Below are 13137 nucleotides of genomic sequence, written 5' to 3'. Positions count from 1 at the left end.
AATGGTGACATTTGCGCGATCGGTTTTCTAGCGCTCATTCGCACGTCACGTCAATGATATGTTACGGTGTGGGACTGTGGGTCAATTAACCTTGTCGGAGTGGGCAGGTCTTCCACTCAGAAGTACGAGATCGGGAGGGGGGCGGGAGTAGGTTGACCTCAGGTCTCCCCACTGGAAGCCCGAGGTAGGGGGAATCTATCAAATAGCCCACCTCTAACTTTGTACAGTACTAATGCAATTAGTTGTGCAATTTAGTTTGAGTTTCTTCTTTGAAGTGCAATAGTGTAATCAGGTTCTCTTCTTTATAAGTGTGTTATTTGTGGGATGTAGGATTTGTGCAATTTAGTTTTATTTGTGTTTTTTGTTAGCAATAGTGTAATTTTATTATCTTTGTTTTATTTGTGTATATATAGAGTTGTCATGACGTTGCCCTCTTTGGGTACAGGAAGGACAGTTGACCCCCTCCCCTTTGTACCATCACCCAACCTACCTTCCCCCCCAACCCAGGGTTGTAAAAATTCCAAGAGGAGAATCTACTACAACATGTTTCATAGAGAGACAAAGGAAATTCTTCCAACTCATAGAATTGGAGAACCTAGCGACATGTGTGTTCTGGAGAAGATATGGAAGATTGATGAAGACTCCAGCTACGAACTGATCCGCTTGGTACAATTTTGTGATACTCAGAAGAGACAATATAGCCATATTACCCTAAAACGGTCTACATGATAGCCTCAGCGATGAGACTGAATCCACATGGGTGTATACAATGTATTATTAAGGATAAAGCTATTTGTAATACATTGAGATGCTATGTACTGATGTTAATGTGATAGAATTATATTTCTGTAACCAAGTCTAGCTCAGTCATAGGCACGCCCCCAGGGACACATACAGGACCAGGCGTCATTTGACAAGCCTGTTCTCTGGGTACTATAAAAGACCCCCTGATTTACATTTCTACAGACCAGGCCTACACTCCATCGTGAGTTTGGCCCAGAGGTTTGACCAGCCAAGTACTCTACTGAAAGTGAACTATACCACGTGGTTAACTTTTACTATCGAGACCGACAGAATAAGAACAAGTCTTTGATATTAATTATTAGTCTGCAGCTAAGTAAATTATATCATCGAACGCGAAGACCAACCACATCCATTCTATGACGACATTAATGAATGTCGCTCTGAACGATCCATTCTAACCGAGAGAGAGAGAGAGAGAGAGAGAGAGAGAGAGAACGCTGACAAACTCTCCATCAGAACAAAACTCTCCAACAAGAATCCCGACGACACATGAGCGTAAATATATATTGATATTGCAATTGTTCCCGAATGAGTGAGCCTTCAATTGTCAATTGTTAATATTAATGAACTCTGTGTAACTTCTCAGCTTACCGTTTTATGACCCATTGTCTAACAGACCAGCCATGCTTGTTAGCCAGTAGGGCACATTCCCCTACCAATCCTGTGTGACGATAATTACTGTTTGTATGTTTTCTGTTAATTACTTAGTGTAGTAAATAAATGATTTTAAGACAATTGATGTATGGATGATTTTAGTAAAGACTGGGTTTGTGCAGATAACCAAGAATTACAACTTTCATGATGAGACTGAAACAACATACGGGTTAAGATTGACTGCTATCGATGTAAAATATTACTAAGTATTTTAAGAGTTTATTCAGAGGATAACAGCTCTATAAACGTTCTTCTGTGGTGCCCCGACTTTCTAGTTAATTACATTTACATGATTAGCTTAATCAGGTAATATCAATTACAGAGAAATAATTTTATAAGTTAGCATGTCATATCACTTAATCCGGCATAGCCAAAGACACGACAGAGTACAATTTGTTTCTATTTGTCTTTGTTGCTTCTTTTTGATATTTGAGTCTTATTTTTATATATTTATTTGTGGTGTTCCAAATGTCTGAATAAAAATTGCAGTTAGTGTGGAATGTTGCTTTTTTGTTGTTGTTTGTTGGCAGGGTGGGCGCTGAAGGGGGGGGAGTTCGCCCAGGGAGCCATACAAGCTAGAACCGCAACTGATCTAACTGTATGTACACTGAACAAATATATAAACACAACATGTAAAGTGTTGTTTTCATGAGTTGAAATAAACGTTCCGCATGCACAAAAGGCTTATTTCTCTCCAATTGTGCACACATTTGTTTTCATCCCTGTTAGTGAGAATTAATCCATTGCCAAGATAATCTATCCACTGACAGGTGTGGCATATAAACTGCATGATCATTACACAGGTGCACCTTGTGCTGGGGACAATAAAAGGCCACTCTAAAATGTACAGTTTTGTCACACAAATGCAACAGATGTCTCAAGACTGATTTCCTTATTTGAAGTGTAACTCAGTAAAATGTGAAATTGTTGCATGTTGCATTTATACATTTTTGTTTAGAATATATACCACTTAACCCAACACACCCTACCATCCCTTCCCACTACTTTAGCCACAACAAAAGCTCTTCCAGACTGTCGGGAGGCTGGAACCCCTTCTCTCAAAACCCCCTGTCGTTCTTCTGCACTAAAATCTCATACCACAAAACCTCTCTGCTGTGACTACCAGTTCTGGGATTTCCTTTCAATCTGTGCAGTACAATTAATAACCATAACAATAAATGCTAAGAAGCCAACCTTACTAAAGCACAAACTGTTTGGGTCACTCTGTACTGGCATACTACTCTCAGGCTCTTTCACCCGTTGCCCACCATCCTCTACTTTCCTCACTGCCTCAACATATGACACTTTCTGCACTGCTCTCACCCTGGTAATCTGTGTCACTCGCCAGGACATTTCTGATCCCCAGCAACGTGGCCACCCCCACAATTGAAACACTCTCCCTTTTCCACCAAAATTACACACTCTTTTATCCCATGCCCTCCTGCACACTTCTCACACCTCAGAATCTCCCACCTACAAACTGCTGGAACATGACTGTAAACTTGGCACCTGAAACACCATAGTAAGTTTAGAACAAAAGCTCTCACAGGAGAACTTATATACCCTAGCATGACTTTATCCGGCAAACACTGCATCAAAACTCAAAAGAATAGACAGGGTCTCATCAGTCTCTCGCTCATCACTTGGTCTGCGTCGCACCAAACGGCGTGCATCACAGACACTGGGGGTCCCCAGCATTAGGTGATCCACCTTATTAACACGCAACCCCACCCCAGTTATCACTCCCCAGTCATCCAGGGTTTATACACATGACTGATCAAATCAAATTGTATTGGTCCCATTGTCACGTCCTGACCATAGAGTGCTCTTATTTTCTATGGTAGAGTAGGTCAGGGCGTGACTGGGGGGGTTATCTAGTTCTATGTTGTTTTGGTTCTAGTTTCTTTTTTCTATGTTGGGATTTTTGTATGATCCCCAATTAGAGGCAGCTGGTCATCATTGTCTCTAATTGGGGATCATATTTAAGTAGTTGTTTTTCCCACCTGTGTTTGTGGGAGATTATTTTTTGGGGTAGTGTGTGTTGCACCGCTGTCGTCGTCGTGGTTTGTTTGTAGTTTATTGTTTGCAAAGTTTCACCTTCAAATAAAAGATGTGGAATGATACTCATGCTGCGCCTTGGTCCATTCCTACACACAAGCATGACACCCATACACATATTTAGCAGATGTTATTGACAGGTGTAACAAAATGTTTGTGTTCCTAGCTCCAACAGTGCAGTAGTATCTAACAATTCACAACAATACGCACAAATTCTAAAAGAATGGAATTATGAAATATAAACTCGCCAAAAAAAAGAAACGTGCCTTTTTCAGGACCTTCTCTTTCAAAGATAATTTGTAAAAATCCAAATAACTTCACAATCTTCATTGTAAAGGGTTTAAACACTGTTTTCCATGCTTGTTCAATGAACCATAAACAATTAATGAACATGCACCTGTGGAATGGTCGTTAAGACACTAACAGTTTACAGACAGTAGGCAATTAAGGTCACAGTTATGAAAACTTAGGACACTAAAGACACCTTTCTACTGATTCTGAAAAACACCAAAAGAAAGATGCCCAGTGTCCCTGCTCATCTGCGTGAATGTGCTGTAGGCATGCTGCAAGAAGGCATGAGGACTGCAGATGTGGCCAGGGCAATAAATTGCAATGTCCATACTGTGAGACGCCTAAGACAACGCTACAGGGAGATAGGCCGGACAGCTGATCGTCCTCGCAGTGGCAGACCACGTGTAACAACACCTGCACAGGATCGGTACATCCGAACATCACACCTGCAGGACATGTACAAGATGTAGGCCTGTTGTAAGGCAGGTTCTCACCAGATATCACCAGCAACAACGTCGCTTATGTGTACAAACTCACTGTCGCTGGACCAGACAGGACTGGCAAAAAGTGCTCTTCACTGACGAGTCGCAGTTTTGTCGGGGGGGGGGGGGGGGGGGGGGGGGGGGGGGGGGGGGGCAGTGCCCCTGTGACAACAATTTTGGACCCCCTTGTGGCCCCCCTAAATGTGGAGTATGAAATAAATTTTACATAACACATTTTTGCTATCATTCTTTTTTTACATCCGTTATTAGACAGTGGCAACGATGATGATTATGAACATGGTCTTTTGCCTGCTAATGCCTGCGATGCAGTGAAGAAAACGATATGACAACAATAACGTCTAATGTAACTGGCCCCTCTAACAGTACAACTGGCCCCAGCTTGGCCCCCCCAGTTGAAATGGTCTAGAACCGCCACTGCTGGGGATGTATTGTATCTTCTTCCTCATTCTAAATTCAGACAAAACTGAAATTATGATTTTTGCACCATACTTATGGAACAGGCTGCCAATCCATGTCTGTGCGGCAGACTCAGTCTCAATGTGTCAAAACTAGGCTATGAACACACCTTTTTTGCCCAGTTATTTTTTTGACTTTTTCATTTACTTTTCATGTAAGTTTATGTCTGTATTAATTTCTGTATTGCTTCCTTAACTCCACTCTCCATCCATCCTGTTGTGCTACCCCGTGTTCCCTCCACCTTTCCTCCTGCCCTACTGGACTCCCCAATGTTTTACTGTCCTATTTGTCTAAACCCTATGTACTACCCCTGTACTCTGTCTTGACCCCCCCACCCTTATACATTCCTTATATTATCTGTGAAATTGTCTGTTGTTGCTTCTAGGTTCTGTGTCAATGCTGTCTGTCTGCAGTTTTTCTGTTTGGATTTCTCTGTTGTTTCTTGTTTTTGATTGTTTATTAATTTAAATTATAGGCCAACAAGTGATATATGTTTCAGTAAGATTGGATTTGTAGTATTTATAGCAATGGTTATCAACTGTACTGCAGATATGGAACATAAGTCGAGGTATTTGACATCAGAGTTACAGGGTGTTAAGTGTATCTTTATTTAACTAGGCAAGTCAGTTAAGAAGAAATTCTTATTTTCAATGACAGCCTAGGAACAGTGGGTTAACTGCCTTGTTCAGGGGCAGAATGACAGATTTTTATCTTGTCAGCTTGATCTTGCAACCTTTCAGTTACAAGACCACAGCTCTAACCACTAGGCTACCTGCCGCCCCATAAAGGTGGGGTCCCATCCTATCAGGCAGTTGGCCTGAGGTAGGAAGGACTAAATTGATTTAAACAGTGGAGTAGGGTGGTGGTTTTTAATGTATTTTATTTAGTGAGTGTAGCGTTAGATGGTAGGATATTTGTTTATTTATTTTCAAGCAAAGTACAAGGGAGTTATACTCCAGTATAGTAGATGGCGGTAATGCAACATTTATTGGATGCCAACCGCCGTTAAACCTCATCAAAGAAGAAGGAAAATCAAGTGGGGTTGCGCTTGCAAGCTGTCAAGGGGGAAAGAAGCGAAGCGAAGAGACATCAACAAAATTATCTAGCCACTTCGTAAGTAACTGGTCGCTTAATTATAATGTACAGTTATATTTCTGATGTAAAGACTGCTAGCTAGATGAATAATGGAGTGCATTTGGTTACTCATTTTCTTTCTCACGAATACATTAGACTTGTTTACATAGCTACCTAGCTAACGTTAGCTAGTAATAACGTTCGTTAGTAACGTTATAGCCGGTTATGGAAACATAGTTAGCTATATAAAAGGTAAAGGTAATATTATTGCTCTGTTATTTAAGCTATCTAACTATATTCCTATTCGAGGTGTTCGGATAAACTTGCTAGCTAACCTAGCTGACTGATTTATTCGCTAGCCAGTTATGATCATGGTTTTGATGCCGACAACCTTTTCCGACACCTGCTCTACGAACATCTCATTCCAAAATCATGGGCATTAATATAGAGCTGGTTCTTCCTTTTGCTGCTATAACATCCTACACTCTTATGGGAAGGCTTTCCACTAGATGTTGGAAAACTGCAGCAGGGACTTGCTTCTATTTAGCCACGAGCATTAGTGAGGTCGGGAACTGATATTGAGCGATGAAGCATTCCAATTCATCCCAAAGGTGTCAGATGGGGTTGAGGTCAGGGCTCTGTGCAGGCCAGTGAAGTTCTTCCACACCACTCTCGACAAACAATTTCTGAATGGACCTTGCTTTGTGCACAGGGGCATTGTCCTGCTGAAACAGGAAAGGGTATTCACCAAACTGTTGACACAGTTTGTAGCACAGAATCGATTAGAATGTAATTGTATGCTGTAGTGTTAAGCTTTCCCTTCACTGGAACTAAGGGGCCTAGCTAGCCCGAACCATGAAAAACAGCCCCAGAATGCAGGAGGCGTTCTCCTGGCATCCACCAAACCCAGATTAGTCTGTCGGACTGCCAGATGGTGAAGCATGATTCATCACTCAGGGGAATACGTTTCCTCTGCTCCCGAGTCCAATCGTGGTGAGTTTTACACCACTCCAGCCGACGTGATCTTAGGCTTGTGTTTGGCTGCTTGGCCATGGAAACCCATTTCATGAAGCTCCCGACGAACAGTTATTGTACTGACATTGCTTCCAGACTCTGTAGTGGGTGTTGCAACTGAGGACAGATAGTGTTCAGATTTTTACCAGCACTCAGTGGTCCCATTTTGTGAGTTTGTGTGGCCTACCACTTCACGGTTGAGTTGTTGTCTTTCCTAGATGTTTCCACTTCACAAAAACAGCACTTACAGTTGACCGGGGCAGCTCTAGCAGGGCAGAAATTAGACAAACCTACTTGTTGGAAAGGTGGCATCCTATGACGGTGCCATGATAAAGTCACTGAGCTCTTCAGTAAGGCCATTCTAATGCCAATGTTTGTCTATGGAGATTGCATGGCTTTGCTTCATTTTATACACCTGTTGTGGCTGAAATGGCCGAATCCACTAACTTGAAGGGGTGTCCACATACCGTGTGTGTGTGTGTGTGTGTGTGTGTGTGTGTGTGTGTGTGTGTAATATATATTTATTTGTGTATAACATTGGTTTGATGAAAGACCGCTGGTTTGTTCACGACTACTCGGTTCACCTCAAGTCAATGCAGGATGTAATTGTGCGTGTTCACGTAGCCCTATAAATAGTATGCCAAATTCATGAACAAACATATACATTTGAATATTGTTATTTATGTTTTAATGGACATTCATTTATAAAAAGACCACATGTAAATGTTTTATTACGATGAATTTGGCTAGCCCTTGATCCTTACTCTCAGTTCCATTACATTACACATAAGAGTCATTGGACGCAGACCCTTCTGTATGGGGAGTTTTGTTAAGAGCCCCTACTATCTGTCTGAACATTAACACTCATCTGAACATTAACATGCATCGCTTTCAGTATTGTTTTTGAAGAATGTCTTCTCTTTCATATTACCAAGAAACAATTTTCTAAAAACCAAACGTTAAATTGATACCCACCTTTTTATAGGGTTAGGGTTTGTGTTCCCACATGGCCATATCACCATATTACAGCATGTGTTTACAGAAGACCGATGGACCACCTGTGCTATCTAGCATGCTCCAAACACCTGTGTGCAACGAAGAAGGCCGCTAGAAACGTGTTCTCACTGAAAAATACTGTCTGCTGCAACTGTGATATAGCTGGTTGAGACAGTGTACAGTAAATGTGTGTTTTGCATTTGAAATTATTTTGATGGGATTTGAAATTAAGGGGCTTTATGTTTCTAGAACCGTATCGCAATAAAGAATCGATTCATGTTTAGATGGAGTTTTGGCTTCCAGAGCCAGTCTACCTCTGAAAATAACATCGAAGGACCTTGGACCTCCTAGGAGTAACAGTAACGATAGGGCTAGGGCTAGTGTACACTGTGCAGCCATCAACTTGGCAACATTAGAGATTGTTTTTATATTTAGTTAGTGAATTGGTGCATGCTTTGGTTACCTGACATTGATATAGAACAAGCAAAATCTAAATAACAAAGGTTTTTTCATAGCATTTCACCTGTATTGGACAGCATCTACCTGCCATTAATTCGACACACAGATACATGAAACCTATTTGTCAACGTCTGATATGAATCTTACTGTTAGCCAGTGTAGCCTAATGGCCCTAGAGAAACTATTAATTCTCACCCTATAATATAGGAGTTTAAACCCCAGCTCCAAAGCCCTGGGTAATCCCCTTAAGTTAACCAGGGAAAGAGTTTACTTTAAATAAACTGTGTTCCAAGACGCAAAAGGGATTTTCCTTATCTTTACCAGGGTTTTAATCGAATACTATTTGATGCCATGTATGTTACTGACTGTCCACCATGGTTGACAGATCAAGACTGATGTGTGCTAGTGAGAGATCATTAATATAAATAAATCATTCTAACGGTATGTCCCCTTTCAGCTTGTAGGGCTTAACGGGTTTACTTTGTTTTGTAGATGAATGGATTTGTGAAGATGTTAGATTCTAGCCTTTTAGTTAGATTCTAGCCTATATGATTAGGCTATTTTTGAATGACCTCTGTTGGAGAACGTAGCCTAAACTAAAACATATATGTGGTGGGTGGTTAGAATTGGATGTGAGATGTATTGTGGTCTATAAGTGCCCTGCCGCTGTATGCCAAACTGTGCCATTACTCACATGGATAGTTTACATCGTCCTTTGAGCTTTTTCACGACAGCCTACAGTGTCTAGGCTAATAGTCACTGTAACGGCATCTAGCCTACCATTAGTAATGATGGCCAATGTACCATGGACTTTGCTACTTTGCTATTTTCACACACTCAGCAAAATTGAGTTTTGTATGTGAGATGGGGGCAGATATCAAACAGCAGTGTTCTGTTTGTGCCTAGCTTTCATTTAGTCAGTGCTGGCAAGTACAGGATTTTGTGTTGACATTTCTGCCTCTCTATGATGTGATTTTAATGCAGCATTGTTCAAGTAGGTAGAGTAATTAGACTTGACTGGTCCTACACACTCCCCTTCAGTTCCTCCTCTACCCCTACCTAGTGCCTATATTGTAGGTAATCACGTTTTAGGCTTCTCCATTTTCTTCCCTAGGTTTTTTGTTGACGTGTCCGGACATGTAAGATGATTTTGTGCTGTAATTAGGCAACACATTTTTTGAAGTAGCCTGCCTAGGCTATTCTGTAATAGTCAGCCAGCCTCAGAATGTTAGTAACAGTTTGTGAATAACAGCTCTCCTGATGGGAATCAACTGGCTGGATATTGTCTCTACAAGAGAGGACTGTCTTCTAAAGTTCTGTATGAAGTGGCAGGTTGTAATGAGTGGTAACAGCTAACCGAGAGCTTAGTGATCGGCGATGTAGGCCAGTGCTGCTGTGTCACAGGTCTGCGACCACAGTTCAAATCTTCCACACAACACATACGACACGTTCTGCCTGAGGTTTTCCAATCCCTGATTGCAGGGTTTGCTGATGTCAGGGCAGGCAGTAACATTTCGTTTTGGGGGGGTGGGTCGTTAGACGCGTTGTCCAGTTTTACAAAACAATTATCAGTATGGAACTGGGCCTCTAGCCCCCCCGTCATAACATGTATGCAATGAATGCTGTTGGGAATCCTATGGGCTATTGAATATCCTCTATAATCTCTGTGTTTTGTTTAATTTCTAGGATTCTGTCTTTCTTGGACAAGCATAGAGAAATGGGTTGTGGTCCCATTATAGTTGGATCTGCCCATACTAGCCCTCAGGCCATGCCCGAAACATGATCTTCAACTGCTGAGTAAAGAATGAGCCCTCAGCAACCCCACCCCAGAAACACCATCACCACTACTACTAGCATAGTCTGTTACACACCCATTACAACTTAACCCTCAACACCTGCCCCAGGACCAGCTCTTGTATCCCCTTCTCTTCCTCACCCAATCCCCTACCACCCCCAACCCAATACACCCCACCTCACCAAGCTTAGCTTAGCCCACCTCGAGACTGGAGAGTCACCACCTGATCAGCTCCTAGGCCCTGTGCGCCTCCATTGGTGGCCCTCCCCTGCGGTGTGTTGGTGTGCAATGGCGCGGCGGGACGCTGAGGGCTGCAGCCGGGGACTGTGATGTCAGAGCCCGCCAGCCCGGGCGAGAGCCAGCGCTGCGCTCCCAGATTCTTCGTGGGCTGCGAGGACGATGAGAGCGAGGGCCTGGAGGACTACGACGGCTGCAGCATGAGGACAGACATGGAGCTGCACGAGGACGCAGACTCGGTGAGACCGCATGAGACGAGACTACACAAGATTACATCAGGCCTCATGATGTCACATATGAATCACCCTCATGACAGTAAATTAGACAACTAGCCCTGATATGGTAACTCCATCACTATTAGATACCAGCACAATGGAGGCTACAGATATTAGGGCTAATTCCACAGCACAAGATCATGTAAGACCACATGAGACTACTCAACTGCAAAGCACTTTTGTGACAACTGTTGATCCATTTGGTTGACTGGATGGTTAACTAATTGTAAAGCTACACAAGACTGTGTCGGCAATAGATAAAGTAGCCTAACTTATTGAAGTGATCTCCCTCCTTCTCAGCCCCCGGAGCGACAGATCGTGGTGGGGATCTGTTCCATGATGAAGAAGTCCAAGTCTAAGCCCATGACCCAGATCCTGGAGCGGCTGTGCAGGTTTGAGTACATCACTGTGGTCATCTTCCCCGAGGACGTCATTCTCAACGAGCCCGTGGACAAATGGCCCCTGTGTGACTGCCTCGTCTCCTTCCACTCCAAAGGTGGAACACACACACCAACTCTGTTTGCTGATGAAAGCACTGTATTCAACTTAATTACCCCACCCATTATTCTATAGTCCAAAAAGTGATTACCGTAATTTCCGGACTATTGAGCGCACCTGAATATAAGCCGCACCCAATGAATTTAATTTTAATTTTAATTTTGAACATAAATAAGCCGCACATGTCTATAAGCCACAGGTGCCTACCGGTACAACAAATGAACTTTACACAGGCTTTAACGAAACACGGCTTGTAACAAAAATAAATAGGCTTTAACGAAACAGGGCTTGTAACAAAAAATAAAAAATTTGCAGTAAACAGTAGCCTACCAAGAAAGTCATTGGTCACTATCTTCCTCCTCCTGTGCACTGAAACCACCGAAGTCATCTCCTTTCAAAAAAATGTGAAAGTGGGAAAAATCCATATATTAGCCGCGTCATTGTTTAAGCCGCGAGGTTCAAAGCGTGGGAAAAAAGTTGCGGCTTATAGTCTCGAAATTACGGTACACATATTTAAACACAGTCACATGCTACTACATCACACACACACACACACACAGACAGCCCGTTCTCGTACCATGCTGTGTCAGCATTACTCGTCTTCAACCCAGCTTGATTAATTCTGTCTGACACCACAACAGCCTGTTTTGACTAATATGTGACTAAATTTGCTACCATTGATTTTAGCAAAATGTTGAAGAGAAACCCAGTTGAACAATGTTTGCCCACTGGACTGCGTTCATTTCAATTACTTTCACTTGTCTTACTTCATTAATGTGTCCCATTCTTGCCCCTGGCGAAGTTTGCACATACTGTGTGGCCTGCGTATAGGATTTGCTAACAGTTGGTGTTGCATTTGAATTTGAAGGATTCCCGTTGGACAAGGCAGTGAGCTACGCCGAACTCCGAAACCCACTGCTCATCAATGACCTGAACACACAGTACTACATACAGGACAGGTACAACCAAAGCTAGAGATGCATGCTGTAGGGTTGTCATGACAACTGTATCACGATACACCGATTCAGAAGTATCATGGCAAGCTAATAAAACAAGAAGCAGACTTCATTTCTTGAGGAAAACAGTCCTGATGTTGGGAAACAAACAGCCTTATTCTGTCACCCAGAGTCACGTGTTTATTATCCAAGCAATAGGACACAATATTTGCCATGTATCGGGACAAACTTAGTGTTCTGTATAGAGGGGTGTAGTTATCACAGAACATCATGGTTAATACTGTGCTGTTCTGGAGGTCTTATGTGGAATAAGAACCGTATGATGTTATATTGCTATTATGGTGATTACTGGTGGTGATGTGTGACCAGCATTGTTTGAACTGGTGTCACGTGGTGATTTGTGCAATCTTAGAAATACAGCATTCATGTTAAGTGAGATGGCTGACTATCTCTCACTTGAATGCTGAATGTTATGTTTTGTCTGTTTTGTAGGAGGGAGGTGTATCGTATCCTGCAGCAGGAAGGCATCGATCTACCACGCTACGCTGTGCTGAACCGCGACCCAGATAAACCAGACGGTCAGTGTGCGGTCCCCAAAGGTCAGGCATTGGCGGTCCCATTAGGAATGGTCAATATTCTGTCCCTGTCGCCTCTACTGGTGCTATACCTTTCTGGTCACTCTTAAAACCTTGTACATTTTTCACAATACTGAGCCAAACTGTACTGTGTTGGGCTGGCCTGGTTAGCCATCCACCACAGTTGCTGGAACTGTGCTAGAAAGGACAAAGTGAAATAAAATAACTGAGCCAGTACAGTTCTTGTCGGCCCTGTAGTGTAAATCATTAGGCTTTCAAGATAACTGGGCGTGTTCAGCAGGGCACTATGTTGTAGAACGTTTTGATAGAAATACAAACACTACTGTTCAAAAGTTTGGGGTCACTTAGAAATGTCCTTGTTTTTGAAAGAAAACCCTTTTTTTTTTGTCCATTAAAATAACATCAAATTGATCAGAAATACATTGTAGACATTGTTAATGTTGTAAATAACTATTGTAGCTGGTAACGGCT

General features: G+C 42.4%; 1 protein-coding gene across 5 annotated transcripts in view; it reads left to right on the top strand.

Moving 5' to 3' along the window:
* The first annotated feature begins 5792 nt into the window (after positions 1-5792).
* LOC115166931 (inositol hexakisphosphate and diphosphoinositol-pentakisphosphate kinase 2) overlaps positions 5793-13137 on the top strand; it is a 53044-nt gene continuing 45699 nt past the window's right edge. For all 5 annotated transcript variants that reach the window (XM_029720876.1, XM_029720874.1, XM_029720875.1 and 2 more), the window contains exons 1-5: positions 5793-5879; positions 9996-10580; positions 10917-11112; positions 11983-12073; positions 12563-12648. In XM_029720876.1, the coding sequence (XP_029576736.1) occupies positions 10434-10580; positions 10917-11112; positions 11983-12073; positions 12563-12648 (520 nt within the window). In that variant the 5' untranslated portion in view covers positions 5793-5879; positions 9996-10433. The remainder of the gene's footprint in view (positions 5880-9995; positions 10581-10916; positions 11113-11982; positions 12074-12562; positions 12649-13137) is intronic.

This window comes from Salmo trutta, chromosome 29 (assembly GCF_901001165.1).
Source record: "Salmo trutta chromosome 29, fSalTru1.1, whole genome shotgun sequence".
NCBI classification, from domain to species: Eukaryota; Metazoa; Chordata; class Actinopteri; order Salmoniformes; family Salmonidae; genus Salmo; species Salmo trutta.
Note: the sequence above shows the minus strand (reverse complement) of the source record. Positions and strands in the feature narration are given on the sequence as shown.